The sequence below is a fragment of the Chiloscyllium plagiosum genome, unplaced genomic scaffold (genome assembly GCF_037043375.1).
Source record: "Chiloscyllium plagiosum isolate Xiang-an unplaced genomic scaffold, Cpla_swu_hap1 HiC_scaffold_21, whole genome shotgun sequence".
Lineage (NCBI taxonomy): Eukaryota > Metazoa > Chordata > Chondrichthyes > Orectolobiformes > Hemiscylliidae > Chiloscyllium > Chiloscyllium plagiosum.
In genome coordinates this window covers 29,566,602-29,584,819 of record NW_028270159.1, presented here as the reverse complement: position 1 = coordinate 29,584,819, position 18,218 = coordinate 29,566,602, and the positions used below count along the sequence as shown (strand labels likewise).

Genomic DNA, 18,218 nt, shown 5'->3' with positions numbered 1-18,218 from the left:
GAAATTAGAAACGGCCTCTGCCAAAAGGCTTGGATCAGAATCAATATCAATATAGAAATAGATTTGAACTGCAACTCCCATTAACCAGACTGAGAACAGCCAAAACACATTCTATGTGGGTTGTTTACATGCAGCAGACAGGGATTACTTCTAAACCTGGGCTGCATTTGCCCACAAATCTCAAATAGTTGATCAATCCATTGCATCTTTGCTGATTTAATAGCTAAGAATATTTTAAGCAGCATAATCTGCACTTAAATGCTTGATGCATAATTACAGTGATCACTGCTTAGCTTTCAGGATGAATGGAATTATATATAAGCAAGGATGCATGGCTCGATTGAAACATAATTTTTTAAAACAATATATGCATATATAATTTTGAACTGAAAAGTTAACATTCTAATAAACATGCAGGAGGCAAGATTTGCAAGGACAAGAACTAAGAATGTTTAAAGTGACCTGGAATGTGCATCATTGTTAAATGAGAAATGGAAATTCCATCAAGAACACTAAGCCCAGAACTGGACCACAGACAACCAAAATCTGTCAAAATATCAATAACAAAACGTTTGCATCAGCAGCAGAATAACTGATATTGTTATAATACCAGCTGCTGTTAATACTGAGCAAGTCAGATCCCATTTCTATATTCTTCCTGTCTAATTCTATGGATCTGAGATTGGGTGAAAACAGAATCAAGATGTAATCCAGGATATTCCTCCTGTAGCATCCCAGTTTCTCTCACTTTCACTGGTTGTTCCAACACCCTCAAAGAGGCTAATATTTTTGAATCAATCAGGTTATTCCCCAAGATGAAATTAATCCCTTCTGTAGGAATTTAATACACATTGTAACTATAACTTGTGCACTTAATAAGTCACTCTTTTATCTAAATCTATATAATGGAACTAGTTTATAACCTCCATTAGCCACCCATCATCAGTCAGCAACAGTCACTGACTTGCTCCAGTATCCTTCAACATCTTCAAGGGTTTGCCTCTTGAAACTGATGTGTAAGGTAATATCTCTTCCCCAAAAACAAAATATTTAAATCTTTTCATTATTGATTTATTTTGTTGGAGAATTAACCAAAAGCATCTCCCTTAAAGATATAAAAAAAAATCCAGAACCTCCAGTACTTTAACTCTCTTTAGCAAAAATCCAGCAAGATTTCTCGACGGAGTCATCTCCCCTTCCTAATAGATTCTGAGAGAATATATTTCACTGGTACTGCTACTAAATGCTAATTTGCTTTCTTGATACAACCTCATCTTAGGAATTTTTTTATGCATTCCTATTATAGGCCATAGGGTATAGGAACAAAAGGAGGCCATTTTGAGTCTGCACAGCCATTCAATGAGATCACGTTTGATCTTGACTACCTTATCCACATAACTCTTAATCCCCTTACTGATTAAAAACCCTGTCTATCTCAAGCTTGAATACACTTAATGATCCAGCCTTGACAGTTCTCAGTGGTAATGAATTTCATAGATTCATTTCCTTCCAAATGAAGGCTACTACTGCAATTTTCAGCAATTAGATTGTCTAGCCTTGTCACCATGGAAGCACATTATTTCCCTTTTATGACTTTGAGCTTTTATTATTTTTGGTATTCTTCTGTTTTTTTTTCTAAAACTAATACCATTTCCGTCCTCCTTCTTGCATTTATCAGTCAGGGCTGTCCTTCCAAGTACGTTTGGGGTGGGCCAGTCAGGACTGGGATCTGTGCACTGAAAGTCAAAAGGGGTTATCGGGAGCCACCACTGTAGCAGGGAAGTTGGAAGAGTCAATTGTGGGTTGGAGACAACATGCAGAGAAGATAGTAATTGTGCAGGAAGGTAACTCAACATATAACGGGGGAGACAATAGTGCATTGGAAGACAAGGGGCCACTGCAACCTGGGGTGGGGTGGAGAGGGCTGTCAACAATGATTGCTAACACACTGGCTTTCACAGAGTGGGTGAGGGAGTGTACAGTGCACTATGATGGTTTCCATGGCAAAGGTGAAGGGCTGGGGCTCAAGGAGTCATGCTTCAAGATGAAGATGCAAGTGAAAGCACTGGGTGAAAATATGTGTAAGTTCAGACCTGATGGGTTTGTCAGTAAAGCAGAAAGGAACATGAAGGTCTTGGCAGGGCCCTAGATCAAATAGGAGAAAGTGAGGACTGCAGATGCTGGAGATCAGAGTTGAGAGTTTGGTGCTGGATAAACACAGCAAGTCAGGCTGCATCCAAGGAGCAGGAGAACTGGCGTTTTGGGCAAGAGCCCTTCATCAGGAATGAGGCTTGTGAGCCAAGAGGGTGGTGAGATAAATGGAAGAAGGTGGGGCTAGGTGGGTGGTAGCTGAGAGTGCAATAGGTAGATAAAGGTGGAGTAATATGATAGGTCAGAGAGGAGGACGGAGCGGATAGGTAGGACAGGTCATGAGAGCAGTGCCGAGTTGGAAGGTTGGAACTGGGATAAGGTGGGGGGGGGGGGGGGGGAAGAGGGGAAATTACGCTGGGCCTGGATTCACTGCATCAAGTGCAACCTATGTTGCCTTCCATCTTCACCCAAAACTACAAATGGACAATAGCCATGGAGAATGGCTGTGACTGAGATGGTGTTTTTCTTCCCTGAGCGTGTAGGCTGTCCTTGTGAGTGATGTGAGGCCCTTCAAGGGCAAATTGCACTTCAAACTCTTACACAGTCCAGCTTAAAGATGTCTGTAATCAAACCACTGTGTATGGGAAATGCATAATTTCAACTATGGAGGAAACAAAGGAATCCGGACTGTGTCATCGATCATTAGAAATTGATTATAGTCCTGTATGTGAACCAGACAGGCAATATTAAAAGTCTCACCTGTTGACTAAAATTCACAAATAACAGCCGAGCTCTTTTAGGGGGTGGCATAGTGGTTAACACTGCTGCCTCAGAGCACCAGGGTCCCAGATTTGATTCCAGCCTCGGGCGACTGTCTGTGTGGAGTTTGCACATTCTCCCAGTGCCTGCGTGGGTTTCCTCCGGGAGCTCCGGTTTCCTCCCACAGTTCATAGCTGTGCAGGTCAGGTGGATTGGCCATGTTAAATTGTCCCGTAGTGTTAGGTTTGTTAATCAGAGGGAAATGGGTCTCGGTGGGTTACTCTTCAGAGGGTCGGTGTGGACTTGCTGGGCCAAAGGGCCTGTTTCCTCACTGTAGGGAACCTAATCTAGCCTGCACAAGGGCATGGAGCTGATTTCTTCTCACCTTGAACTGTATGTATTTGGCAATAAGGCTCTTCAAAGCTGCCTTGTTTGGATGGGGTGTCAGGTTAGGTGAGGAAGGTTTCAGCAATCCTAGCATACTTACTATCTCCAGTTCTACTTGCGTGACATGTGCTGCACACTTTGGAATAAAGCGCACTATGTCAAAGGTCCATGTACAGGCATTTCCTGGTCCCCCTCCTCAGAGTCTGCCATGTCCCACTGGATTGAGGACAATACTAAACCATCATTTGATCCGAGTGCTAACTGCTCACAGTACTAAAGGACCTTTTCTGGTTCGGATATTCCCCAACCGTATTCACTGGAACGGAGGCAAACACAGCAGGGGCCGTCACCACTGTGATTGTGCTGAAACTGAGGAGGAACAGCAAACTCAGAATGAGTTCCAACCTCTGACAACTGCCTGACGGCTTCCACATAAAGAATGTCCCCTCAGGATGTGACGGAATTAGAGGGGGCCCCAAGGACTATTGTCCTTGATGCTGTTTCCTCCAGATGAACGAGATGCATTCTGCTAAAGGTTGGAATGTCCCGGGGCTCCAGCAGAATACTACGTGATCCGCTGGGGGGGGCATTTGCATCCTGAAGGGGTGACTGGCTCACCTACTCTGCTTGCTGTCACTCTGCTACATTCTTAGCAACACACTGCTTCCAATGTTCCATTAGGGATCTCTCAATCGTGAATGCACAAATGTATCAAGGCTTTTACTGAGACAATTTGTACCAGACAATCCCGCTTCATCTGTTTCCTTAGAACGTGGTCAGTGCTGCAGCCCAGGCAGTATGCTTTGCTAAGGGCGCCAGATTTGCCAAGGTGAAGCTGCTTTAGACTGAACACACATCACACAGACAGCACCAAATCATTAACGTAACTGGCTTCATCAATAGAATAAGAATCAAATCCATCAATGTACAAGTCATCTGTGAGCATCTGGTGCGGATCTTAGAGATCTGCACCAGATAGCCTGTGAGCTTTAACATTGCCTACATCCTTGAGAACTCCCTTGTTCCTGGTACCTACCAAGGGCCGGACATCTTACCATGTGGGCTACTGGGAGACAAAGGCTACTCTCTGCAGTCATGGTTCCATTACACAATTCCTGACTGAGTGTAGTTAGAATGCAGCCCATTCATCCTCCAGAGCCTTTGTGGAGAAGACTATGGGCTTCCAGAAGAGATGAGGTTCTGGTGCTTTGATTGGTCTGCAGTGGGCCTTGCAGTACATTCCAGAGAGTTGTGCCACATTAACCAAGCTTGCTGTATTCTCTAGTCCTGGAGCAGGAGAAGAGGGGAAGTGATGGACACTGAACAGCTGGGAAAGTTGACGGAGTCTTTTGAGGAGGGAGATCACCTGAATTGCATGAGAGAGCACTGTAGTGTCAGGCTCAATAAGCCAGACTGAACTTAATTAGCACCCAGTTCCAGTAGATGAGAGCTAGGCGCAGTGATCATTCATTGGGTGTATATTTGCAACTCCTCAAATGAAATGGTTCCCGGAAGTAAATGTAGTGTTTTTGCTTTTGTCTTCGTTTTCCTGGTTGTTCAATAAGAATTTGCATAGTCAACCACGTGAAGGCCTTCTAGCATGTGATGCTCCAACATTGAACAAGGACAAGACGTAATACTGTACTGGGGCTTCGGGAAACAGTAGCACTTGCTTCAACGTGTTCTATGATGGTATGACATAAAAGACAGGTAGTCTCCAGAACTGTAGTGCCAATGACAATAATCAGTGGGTAATGATGTAAAATAGCAATATTTTAATGAATGCAACTTGTATTTCCAATGAAGCATCATCCAGGTGTCTTCTGAAGCTTTTCTTTCTCCTTTCCCTCCCACTAAGTGCACTGTGAAACAATGTTCCTCAACTGATCTGATCCACAGTTGGACTTTAACTATCGTGCTGGCATGGAAATCCTGGAAGGTTCCAGTAGTGGCGAGTACTCCTGCCAATGGTGAACACAAGGTAGTGTGTACAGAGTGCTATAGAGGCATACATACGGAGGTGATCCACGTGAAAAAAAAACTCACTAGATCACACCAAGGGACTGAACTGACACTTAGCTGAGTTTAATAATATTCACCTCACTGTAATGTAATAGCTTGGGCATCTTCTGGTCACTTCAACTTCACAGATATCTTTTTCATATGAGCAGAAATATCCTCTCCAAAAACTTAGGCACAAGGTGAAAATTTTTAGTTGAGGCAAATTCCTCAGAGGAACGAGAATCATCCCCTGAAATAACATCTCTTCTTTCTTCCTTTTACTGTAAGCTTTTCTCTAGCTAAGTCATGGTTTCTGGGCTCTATCACTGTCTTTATCTCTCTATCACACTGGAGTTGTTTTCATTCTATTTCCTTGTCTTTCTTTTCTCTTGCCAATTCCGCTCCTTTTTAAAAAATCAAATCATTCTCCTCTCTCTCAATTGTTCTTTCGCTTCTTTTCCTCCAATTTAAGTGTTTTCATTTGTAACTGAACCTTAGCTAATTCTAGCTCTGATATACTGCTTTCAGGTTTCTCTTCTTTGATCTCTAAATGATGAAGATTCACTTTAAATATTATCACACTCACAAAATCCCGCTTTTTTTCCCCCTCACTTCAATTTATTTACTTGCTCTGTCAATTTAGCCTGAGTCAAAGTTTTTTTTAAAAACCACTTTTAAATGCTCTATTCCTAGTAATGGTCAAAGCCACGGTGGCACAGTGGTTAGCACTGCTGTATCACAGCGCCAGAGACCCGGGTTCAATTCCTGCCTCAGGCGACTCTCTGTGTGGAGTTTGTACATTCTCCCCGTGTCTGCGTGAGTTTGCTCCGGTTTCCTCCCACAATCCAAAAATGTGCAGGTTAGGTGAATTGGCCATGCTAAATTGCCCGTAGTGTTCGGTGTAGGGGAAATGGGTCTGGGTGGGTTGCACTTTGGTGGGTCGGTGTGGACTTGTTGGGCTGAAGGGCCTGTTTTAACACTAAGTAATCTAATCTAATAAAACAAAATTCCACCACATGTAATGTATTTCACACAACTCTCCTGTTCCTATTCCAGTATCTCCAATTTTTAAAAATTGATCCCCAAATCCCACTTAAATTCAAAGTATTTTGACTCTGGATGAAACCCTATTTTGTTATGATGCTAGCTGATGTTAATACCCGGCAAATGAGATCTCAAAGCAGATCCTGGTTATTAGATCCTGTTGGGGAAAAGTTAACACTATTTGCCTGGAAGCCATTTTCCTGATTCGGCTGAGAGTTCCATTTTGTGTCCCCAGCCAGAACTTTGCTGGCTGTACATTCCTTACTGAGGTAATGTGAAAGGTTGTCCTTATCTTCCTTCTCAAGATAGTGTCTCCTCCCTTTGCTGAATGATCAGCACAGGCTGTAGAACCAGTCAAGCTGACATAGACTTTCCAATTAGTCCCCCTTCCTTCTCTAATTATTGCCTCTTCATGGTCATTCAGCCAATTAGGGATATCTCTGCTTAGTATTAGCAATCTGTGTAACTAGAGGAGATGGTGATACCACTTGATCTGTCCACTTGTGGAATGCATAATAGTGCTTTAGTTTTGAACTTAATGACTAACCTCTAATTTAGTACCAACTTGTAAGCAGCCAAACTGTGGAATTAACGGTCAGCTCCGAGCTGTTTCCTCTATATAATCCTGTAGTATCCTGATGTACTTTGGAATAACACCGAGTCACAGTTAGGACAATGAATTCCCCATGATATATCGTGTAGTAAACTAATCAGTTCGCAAGGTCCGAGTCTGAGAGTTTTCTTCAACAGATCCTAACATTTTTTCTCACAATGGAAGTCAGTTACCGAACACACCCACAGAAGCTACCAATGTACCGTTAACACACAAAGTTAAACATTTATTAAAACAAGGGAAAAACCTGAACTATATTACACCATGACTTGGAGGTGCTGATGTTGGACTGGGATGGTGTTTCCAAAGAAACCTGTTGGACTATAACCTGGGGTTGTGTGATTTTTTAAAAAAACTTTATTACACCAAACCTCAATACCAACATCAGAAATAATTGTGAATTTCAATGTTTTTTTTAAATCCCAGAAGCACATAAACCTCAGCAAACCTCACTACTGTCTCCACACGAAGGCTCCTCATTTAGGCTGGCACACCTGTATTCAGTTACCTTTCAGTGGACTTCTGTGTGTTCACTGCATGTTAGTTTTCTTTGGGTGGTATCTCTCCCCAAAGGCACCTAAAACATTTCGCAAATTAAACTTGCTATTATTTAACTTCAGAGTAAACACATCAATCCTCTAAACTCAGTCTCCAGCAGTTTTCCTGCCAGAAATGTGACTGGAAAGCTTAAACTCCCATCTCCACTCTTTTATGCCCAAATGCAGACTGATAGAACAAACCATAAATCAATCTCTTTGTTACTGGATCCCTGTTACTAGGCAACAGCCCCTTTTTCTCCCTCTACAATTTAATGTACTGAACTAAACCCCAGCTCTTCAAAACACGCCTCAATAAAATGCATGTGAACAATAGATTTGCAGACTCTTCATAACCAAATCTACAAGAACTCTGAAATGAAAAACAACCATATATCCTCAGCTTAAAACTCTAAATACAAAAATATAAATGAAGCTTAAACCTGCCTTTAACAATGGATCAAATAGGTTGGATACATAACGTTCATGAAAATTATTGTGGAACCTTTAAGAAAACTTAACAGACAAAGAAGAGATTGTTGCTTCAGGTAGAATGAAGACAGGTCATATTTCATTAATGGGTGAAATGGTGATATCGTGGCAACATCACTTGGGTAATACTCCAGTGGCCCAGGCTAATATTCTGGGAACAAAATTGCAAATCTCACCATGGCGTTTGGTAGAATTAAAAGTTAAACGAATCAATTTGCAAATGTAGACTCAGTAATAATGGCCACTAAGCCATCATCAAGTGTTGTAAAAACCCATGCTGCTCCCTAATGTCTTTTGGGGATTTCCAGACCAGCTTACATGTGACTGCAGAACTTGGTTGATTCTTAACTGCTTTCCGAATTAGCCTCATGGTTCAAGGGCAATTAAGGATGGGCAACTAATATTGACTTTGCCACTGATTCCCACAATCCATGAAATAATAATTTAAAGAAAAATAAAAGCTGATACATTGATAAGAACAAGCAAACAGCTGACAGAAATGTTCATGGCTCATTCCAAAAGGGTAAGAGGCAGAATATGTAGGTCCTCCACTTTAAGTTAAACATGAACAAAGTGACCAAGCCAATCAAATGAACACTTTAAAATTTTAAATCTGACAATCACATCAGTATTTTCAGGTGAACAACACTTGATTGAGTTAGGAAACAAGTATAGATAGTTTTGTGTAAGCAATTATTTAGTTTCTCAATCCAAACAGAGTTATTAGCAATCCTAGTGAGCCAAAAGATCAGCAACCTTTGCACAAAATGGACGGTTGACAAGCTAATCAAAAGAGTAGCATCAATTAGGGACTGAAAAGGGGATTTACTCTTGGAAGCAGAAAGCATGGCTGAAGCACCAGATGACAATCATCCAAGGACATTGAAGGTAGTGAGGATAGAAATTGAAAGGACTCTGGCCATAGTTTTTCAGTCTTCCTTCAGTCAAGGATGTTATCAGAGGCTGGAGAATTGCAAATCTTATGCCCTTGTTTGGAAAACCGTTTAAGAATAAACCCAGCAATTTCAGACCTGCCAGTTTAACTTCGGTGGTGGGGAAACTTTTGGAAATAATAATTGATAGAATTAATAGTCACCTGGATAAGTGTGGATTGAATGAGAATCAGTATGGATTTCTTGAGGGAAAATCATGTTTAGCTAACTGAGTTTTTTGAACAGTAAATGAATAGGATTGTTGAAGATATTTTGATTCTAGCCGATATTTTATCAGCTAAGTCAGATCCCAGGCTGAAACCTGGATTGATAGATCATATTTTGTTTTATTTTAACAAGTTGGTCTCTCACTGAAACATAAACAGTGTTGTACTAACAATAAAATGGAAGTTTAATCACCAAAAGAAATGATAAAAAATAAACCAACCACTCACTCACAACACAAATTCAAAGAATTTTCAACACACTGTAAATATATTAATCGCAAAGCACTCCTTTATAAGTTCCAAAAAATATTCCCTTGTGAAGTACCTAATTACACCTTTTCTATGGCACTTACACCAGAGAAAAATATATTTTCCTAACATTTTGACAATCTTAACTAATGTGAAATGCTAATAGCTTCTTCTTGAAGCTATCATACGCCTGAATTCAAATGTACTTAGCTTCAAGTAACATTTTCAAAGCTAACACATTTTCAAAGGGTGGCTCAGTGGTTAGCACTACTGCCTCACAGCACCAGGGACTTGGATTCAAATCCAGCCTTGGGTGACTGTCTGCGTGGAGTTTGCACATTCCCCCAGTGTCTGTGTGGGTTTCCTCCCACCATCCAAAGTTTGCAGGTTAGGTGAATTGGCCATGCTAAATTGCCCACAGGGTACAGGGATGTGTAAGCTAGATGCATTAGTCAGGGGCCACATGGAATAATGGGGTAAGGGAGTGGGTCTGGGTTACTCTTCGGAGAGACAGTGTGGACTTGTTGGGCCAAATGGCCTGTTTCCACACTGTAGGGATTTTATGTGAAATGAGAAATACATCTGGTAGTTTGAAACTATTACTAACTCCTTCCTCTACTCTTATCATGTTTTCTCAAAAACACTGTTCTGTACAACCATTGCCACCCAAGAGATTCACAGAACTGCTCAAGAATCAAGTTAAATTCCTGGTGTTACTCACAACTTAAAAATAAGCCAACTAAAAATTTTTCACAGATCTTAACACACAATGGTCTAACCTGTTAAGTTCTAAAATATCCTAAGTAGCTTGTACAGTCTATTTTTAAAAATTACCATGCCTTCAGAAATATTTTCAGTTAAATACTATTTTCAGACACACTGAGAAAACTTATGTCACCAATGTAAAATCCAACACACAAACTTAAAATAAATGGTTTTTAAAAATATATAAAGCAGTCCATTTATGTCATAAGGACAATGCCATTGATGTGGTGCACATGCACTTTCAAAAGATATTTGATAGACTGTCACACAACAGACTTGTGAGCAATGTCACTGTTCATGGAACAGAAGGGTCTGATGTAATGTGAATACAAAAGTAACTGACTGATTGGAAACAGACTGTAATGGTAAATAGATATGTTTTAGATGAGGGAAGGTGTGTAATGGAGCTCCTCAGTGATCACTATGGGAACCCTAGCTTTTCCTAATATATATTAATGACACAGACCTTGCTGTACAAGGAACAATTTCAAAGTTTTCAGAATTTGAAGTATTGTAAAATGTGATGACAGTATGGAACTTCAAAAGGACATTGGTAAGTTGGTGAAGTGAGTAAACAGTTGACAGATAAAGTATAATGAAAAGAATTGTGAGGTGTTACATTTTGATAGGAAGAAAATGGAAATAAATGATAAAATAAAGGATACCACTCTAACAGGTGTGCAGAATTAGAGAGACTGGAGTGTGTGTGTGCGTAAATCATTAAAGATATAGCAAAGCTGGAGAGCAGGTAATAAGGCATAGAATATCCTGTTTTTTATTAATAGGGACAGAGTACAAAAGCAAGGCCATTATTCCTATCTTGTACTAGATGGAAGTTAAAACCCAGCTGGAGCAGCATCGTGGCTCAGCACTGTTGCCTCACAGCAGCAGGGACCTGGGTTCAATTCCATCCTCAGGCAACTGACTGTGTGGCGTTTGCACATTTCTTTTTATTATTTGTTCACGAGATGTGGGTGTCACAGGCTCGGCAGCAGTTAGTGCCCATCCTTAATTGCCCAGAGGGCAGTTAAGAGTCAACCACATTGCTGTGGGTCTGGAGTCACATGTAGGCCAGACCAACAGCTTCTTTTGCTAAAAGGACATTAGTGAACCAGATGGGTTTTTTTCCTGACAATCAGCAATGGATACATGGTCATCATTAGAATCTTAATTCCAGGTTTTAGAAAAAATTGAATTCTAAGCCCTTCATCTGCTATGGTAGAATTTGAACCAGGTTGCCATAACATTACCTGTATCTCTGAAATAACAATCCAGCAATAATACCACTAGACAGTTGCCTCTCCATTCTCCAGGCATTTGCATGGATTTCCTCAGGGTACTCTGGTTTCCTCCCACAGTCCAAAGACATGCAAGTTAGGTGGATTGGCTGTGCTAGGTGAATTAGCTGTGGGAAATGCACAGAGATAGGGTAGGTGGATTGAATCATCATAAATTAGATCATAGGATCCCTACAGTGTGGAAGCAGGTCATTTGGCCCATTAAGTCCACACCAACCCTCCACAGAGCGTCCCACTCACCCTCACCCTTTACCCTCTCCTTGAACCCTGCACTCTCCATAACTAATACACCCAACTTACCCATCCCTTGACACTATGGGTTAGTCTGGGTGGGATGCTCTTTGGAGGATTGGTGTGGACTCGATATGCCAAATGGCCTGCTTCCACACTGTAAGGACACTATGATTCTTTGGAGAACTGTGTATTGTCTGGGCATTTTAGGAAGGATATGAACACAGAAGAGTGCAGAAGAGGTTACCAATAATGGTTCCCGGGATGAGAAACTTCAATACTGGGGATGAATTGGAGATGTTGGGATTGTTTTCCTTGGAGTGGGAAAGTATAAGCGGAGGGTATAAGATTGAAGTTTTCAAAATTATAAGGAGTTTGGACAGAGTAGACGGGTACAGACTGTTCCCACTTGTAGGATACAGGACAAAAGGGCACAAAGTTAATTGCAAAAGAAACAAATCTGAAGTGAGAAAAATAACTTCTTCACACAGTGAATAGTTAGTGTCTGGAATTCATTGCCTGGGAGTATGGTGGAGACAGATTCAATCAAAAGACCTGAGCGCATTAGATGGAAGGGAAAGGGCAGGAGATTGGCACAAAGATGTAATGTTCAGTCAGAGACAATGTGCCAAATCGCCTCCTTGGGTATCATAACAGTTCCATGATTTTGTTATTCTGGCATCATGCAAACAAGTTCAGTGGAAATTAACTTAAGGAAATAAAATAAAAGACACATTTACAACATGGTGCAAGTTTAGGTGCAATTCACACCGCTATTATCTTGTCCACATGAAACACAAACTCAACACCATCTCTTACAGATCACCTTCAGACATAGGGATGCAGGTGCATAGTTCCTTCAAAGTGGAGTCGCAGGTAGATAGGATAGTGAAGGTGGCATTTGGTACATTGCCTTCCTGAAGAAGGGCTTATGCCCGAAACGTCGATTCTCCTGCTCCTTGGATGCTGCCTGGCCTGCTGTGTTTTTCCAGCAACACAGTTTTCAACTCTGGTACTCCAGCATCTGCAGTCCTCACTTTCTCCTACATTGCCTTCATTGGTCAGTGCATTGAGTATAGTAGTTGGGACATGTTGTGGCTGTACAGGACATTGGTATTAAAATACTGCAATCAATTCTGGTTGCCCTGCTACAGGAAACATGTTAAACTTGTGATGGTGCAGATAAGATTTACAAAGATGTTGCCAAGACTGGAGGGTTTGAGTTATAGGGAGAGGCTGAATACGCCAGGGCTTTTTCTCCTGGAGCATTCAAGGCTGAGGAGTGACATTATAGAGGTTTACAAAATCATGAGGGGCATGGATAGGATGAATAGCCAAGGTCTGGTTCCCAGGGTGGACAAGTCCAAAACCAGATGGAATTGGTTTACGGTGAGAGGGGAAACATTTAAAAGGGACCTGAGGGGCAATCTTTTCATGCAGAAGGTGGTGCATGTATGGAACAAACTGCGAGAGGAATTGTTGGAGGAGGGTTGTTACAACATTTGAAGGGCATCTGGATGGATATATGAATAGGAAGGGGTTTAAGAGGGATATGGGCCAAATGCTGGCAAATGGAATTAGATCAGTTTAGGAGATCTGATTTTATGGATGAGTTGGACCGAAGGGTCTGTTCCCATGCTGTATAACTCTGTAACTCTATGACCATCAATAAATGACAGTGCTAAGAATGGCAAAATACATTAATTGTACGAAACCAAAATCTTAAAAATTTTAGATGTCACAACCTATTACAAATGTTGAAACCATCAGCCAAATACCCTGCTATTTGTTACTTGCCATTTCAGTACTTAATTCAGCCAGTTGGCTTATGATTTACATATGTAAGTAACAATTATGTTCAAAGCATCCAAAGACACATTGTAACGTGAATCATCAGCAACTGGAGCTGTCCCTTTTAAACTCCCCATTTTGCTGCCAGAACAAATTTGTTTTAACATTATTCAGTCACTCAATGACTAGCAGTGAATTTTAAAAAGTTGAAGTAAAGGGACTAAACAGCTAATGGAATTTAAAACTTGTACCTGCTTGTAATGCTATACAACACTTGTCCAGACAAGAAAACCAGAACTCAGAGACCAACTAATTTACTTCAGCACTTTTATTAATAATACCAGGCAGAAGGGGTATAACAGCCTGCCCCCTCCATAGTTAACACTGAGGTCATTATTGTGCAGATCAACATTTATTTTGCCTTGATTCACCTATCAGGTGGTATCAACTCACTGCATTGCTCACTGGTAAGAGAATTAGGTATTTGGGTCCAGTAATAGAGAATATTTTAACTGCTTGGAACGCCACCACTTAAAATCGTAATTCAAGATGTCAAATGATGTGTTGAGACAGAAGTTTAAAATTCAACATCAAAACCCCATGCATTTCCATGTGCTCTAACTAGATATGTTACCTAAGTGCTTCTTTTTCAATGTTGAACACACATCGATGACATGTGCTGAAAACTTATCAGTATTTCTAGGAAAGACTCCAGCATCTGGAATTGAAGGTCTACTGAACAACTGCAGATAATACCAAAGAAGCAAAGTAAATCTTTGGTATTACCATCATCTAAATGAACATTTATATGATCATTAAATCTTAATCCACTTTCTCAAGACTCATTGCTGAGTCACGTTTTTTTAAAACCAAAGTAACAGAACAGCAACTGAGTATAACTAAAGATAAACCGAATAGACTTAAAAATGTTAGGAATTTATTTATCTATAACCCAATAAATAACTCAAGCTAAAACTATATTCCTCCTGTTTTGGGCATGGGGTCAGAATTCAAGATTAGGCCATTCTCAGTCTCATTCAGCAAAACAGGATGCAAACTGGGTCCACCTTCCTCATTTGAATGATTATACCACACGACTGCGTGTGTACACTGCTGCACATATTGATCAGAGGGCCCAGCAGCATGAGTGACTAAATTCATCCTATTCAGCCATGGCAGGCACAATACTCACTGATATTCTTGCCTCTCTCTTACAGGATAACAGGGCCCATAACCACAGGAAACAAAACTGAACCTGCACTGCTTAAATCCACTGGAGGAAACAGTGCCAAATTCCTGTCAAACTTAGTCCTGCTTTAAAGCTCGTCTCAAATATCATCACCCTCATCCTGATCTCTGCCATGAAGAGCAAGCTTCAAGTTGTGTGACTGCAGACGTCTTTCTTTTCACGTATATTGGAAAATCCCTTCTTTCCAAGCAGTCAAGCTGTAAATCCTCTGGTAGCATGCAGTGGGGTGGATATAGCAGACTATCTCAGGATGAGGGTATTGTGGCTGTTGACAAGATAACAGACATTTACCAAGGTAAGGATTTGCCATTGTCGAACACCAACTGCATGTCAATGAGACAGAATCCTTTGTGGCTCCTAGGCTGGAGGGGTGCTGGGAATATTCACTAGGTTGATTCCAGGGTTGAGAGGGTTGGCTTCTGAGGAGAGATGGAGTAAACTGGGACTATACTTCTTGGAATTTAGAAAAATGAGGGAGGGATCTTACAGAAACATATACAATTATGAAGGGCATAGATAAAATAGAAGCATGGAGGTTGTTTCCACTGGTGTTTGAAACGAGAACGAAGTGGCATAGCCTGAAAATAAGGGGGAGCTTATGTAGGACTGAGTTGAGGAGGACCTTCTTCCTCCAGGGCTGCAAGATTCCTGGGGAATTCCCTGCCCAGTGAAGCAGTTGATGCTACCTTGTTGAACGTTTTTCAGGCAAGGATAGATAAATGTTTGAACAGTAAATGAATTAAGGGTTGTGGTGAGCGACCGGAGAAGTGGAGCTGAGTCCATGAAAAGATCAGCCATGATCTTATTGAATGGCAGAGCAGGCGTAATAGGCTAGATGGCCTACTCCTGTTCCTAGTTCTTATGTTCTAATCTCACTATTTAAGTGTGAGGTCTGCAAAATCACATACATGCAGTTAATGATTCACAGCTGGATGGAAATCCTGTCAATTTGCAAAAGTCACATTCCTGCACGTGGTGTGTCTCTCTAGTTAGACAAAAGATATGAAGTCACCTCTACTAATTTACAGAATCTCAATCATCTCTCAGATGGAGTGAAATGGGAATGAGATCAGCCAAGCATGCATTCACACCCAAAACAGCAGCAATATAACTCTTAGCTCGATCTATTTATTAGGTTATAGGTAAATAAATTCCTAACATTTTTAAGTCTAACAGATTTATCTTTATAGTCAGTTACTGTTCTGTTACCTTGATTTTTTAAAATAAATTAATCAGCAAGGAGTCTTGGGAAAAACTTTTAAGAACTAATGATAGAAGAGTGGAACTCAGGCAGTGACATTGGTTATTTGAATTTAACTTTGCAATGGGAGCTCAATACTTTTGATCAGATCCTGATTTACAAATGCCAGCAGCTACCTGAAGATAGGTAGCAGAGCAGATAATCCTTTGAGGGTAATAATAGCCAGAGGACCAGATTAAGTAGGGTGGTAAATCATTTCAGGACTACTCCAGCCCAAATGATAGCAAACGTCAAGCTAAGATATACTCCTGTGTTATCCTTCAGGATATTATAATTTTTTAATCAATGTTACATTGGAACTTGTAATTGAGGGCACAATAACAGTGACAGGTTCATAATTTATAAAACAAACCAAGCAAAAAAGAAAAATGTAACTTTTAGGTGGGTACTCAACAGTGCTAGTCTATCAAGTCATCCACTCTCTAATTCCTTTTCCCCTGAAGACTGCAGTTTGTATGAACTTTTCAAGTTGACTTCTAGTGGTGTTGAATATGACAGAGTGACAGGAAGATGGATAGTAGGTTTCAAAATGGTACTTCCTCAACAAAGGCACGTTTAGAATAAATGGAAAGTATGCTGAAAATTTTAAGTTTGGTATCATTGTAACACTTGGCTCAATGTCTTCAATTGACTGAAATTAGGTGTAATGTTTTACAACTCCCAGATCATAGAAATCTATGAGTACAGGAATATCAACAACCATAAAAACAGATCTGGCAGCATCTGTGCAGAGAGAAACAGAGTTAACATTTTTGAGTCCAGTATGACTCTTCTCTAGACCTGAAGAATTCATGGTGGCTCAGTGGTTAGCGCTGCTACTTCATAATAATGCCTGGGACCTGGGTTTGATTCCAGCCTCAGGTGACAACTGTCTGTGTGGGTTTCCTTTGGGTGCTCTGGCTTCCTCCTACAGTCTAAAGATGTGGTTAGGCGGATGGGTCATGGTAAAAACCCATGAAGGGTAATGGGAATCTTTTGGGCATGGGTCTTGATGGGATGCTCTTCGGAGGGTTGATGCAGATTTGATGGACTGAATGGCCTCTTGCTACACTGTAGGGATTCTATGATAATAAAGGTCATATTGCACTTGAAACATTAACTCTGTTTCTTTCTTCACAGATGCTGCCAGATCTGCTGGAGTTTCTCAAGTACATTTGTCTTTATTTCAGATTTCCAGCTAGTGTTTTACTTTAATTTGAATTAATAACAACTTGTATTTATATAGCTCGTTAAATGCAAAAAAAATCCTAAAGCATCTGAAGAGTACCACAGTGCCAACGTTATCATTCAGAAAACAAAAAAACTAATCTCAACTGAATGAAACAATTCCACAATGTTCACTAAACAGAGTCAAATAAAAGCAGCTCTCACAGCAACCTCTCTCATCTTGCAGTTTTTCCCCCTTCAGCTTCCTAAACGTCTCTTCACGCCGCCATGTGGTTTATTTCAGCCAATGGTTTACTCACGCCGTTTAGTTCTGCATTACTTCTGTTATTATATAAAAGTTTTCACTAAAACACACACACACACACACAGGGAAGCCAAGATGTCCCAGCTTAAGCAGATATCCATATGAGGCGGACACAGACTGATACATATTTTTTTTTTAAAACTTACTGGCAGTAGTGACTGTCATCTTCAGGAAACAAAGCAGTACGAGAAGAAAGATAATCCTGGCAGCTGTTGGACGAAAAGTACAGACATGCTACATAAACTGTTCAGGATTAAAATAGATTTCTTCTGAATGCATAAAACAACGGGGTGGGTGGGAATGACAAACTAGATACCATGCTCTTTACCTTCCATTGCACAAAACAAGTCCTCTGCTTCAAAGTTTAAACAGGAACTGCTAGGACACCAATCAACTTCGGATTCTGAGGAAATTATATTTGTCAAGTGATAAACTCCTCTGAGAAAAGTTGCTTCAGTTTGTTACAGGAAGATTGTGGAAACTTCTGCCAGAAATGAACCAGTAAATTGCAGCCGAGGTAACTTCTTCAGTAGTGGTTGCTGCAGCCTTGCGACATGACATAAACTTAAAAGACAGTGTCCAGCGGGAGTACCATCGTAATCCTAGGTGGGCGGAGACTGGTGCAGATCCGAGTCTCAATGACTGTATTCCAATCAAGCTGTTCAGAGCTTTTATTACCCACCGCTGGAGCAGGTGGGATTTGAACCGGGGCCCCTGGATCAAAGAAAGAGCTATTGCCACTGCACAAACACTTGATGTAAGTGATCTATTCAATAGGTAAACTAACAAAGGCTAACACATAGTCCAAAGCCATATAATTT

General features: G+C 40.8%; 1 protein-coding gene across 2 annotated transcripts in view; it reads right to left on the bottom strand.

Annotated features, from left to right (window-relative positions):
* The window catches only part of LOC122564813 (prostaglandin G/H synthase 1-like), a 104,482-nt gene extending 86,556 nt beyond the window's left edge, over positions 1 to 17,926 (bottom strand). The window contains exons 1-2 of one of the 2 annotated variants that reach the window (XM_043720098.2): positions 17,726 to 17,926; positions 17,544 to 17,606 (exon numbers count right to left, since the gene is read on the bottom strand). In XM_043720098.2, coding sequence (XP_043576033.1) covers positions 17,544 to 17,606; positions 17,726 to 17,732 — 70 coding nt within the window. In that variant the 5' untranslated portion in view covers positions 17,733 to 17,926. The remainder of the gene's footprint in view (positions 1 to 17,543; positions 17,607 to 17,725) is intronic. The other variant, XM_043720100.2, reaches the window with a different exon arrangement.
* Positions 17,927 to 18,218: the final 292 nt, after the last annotated feature.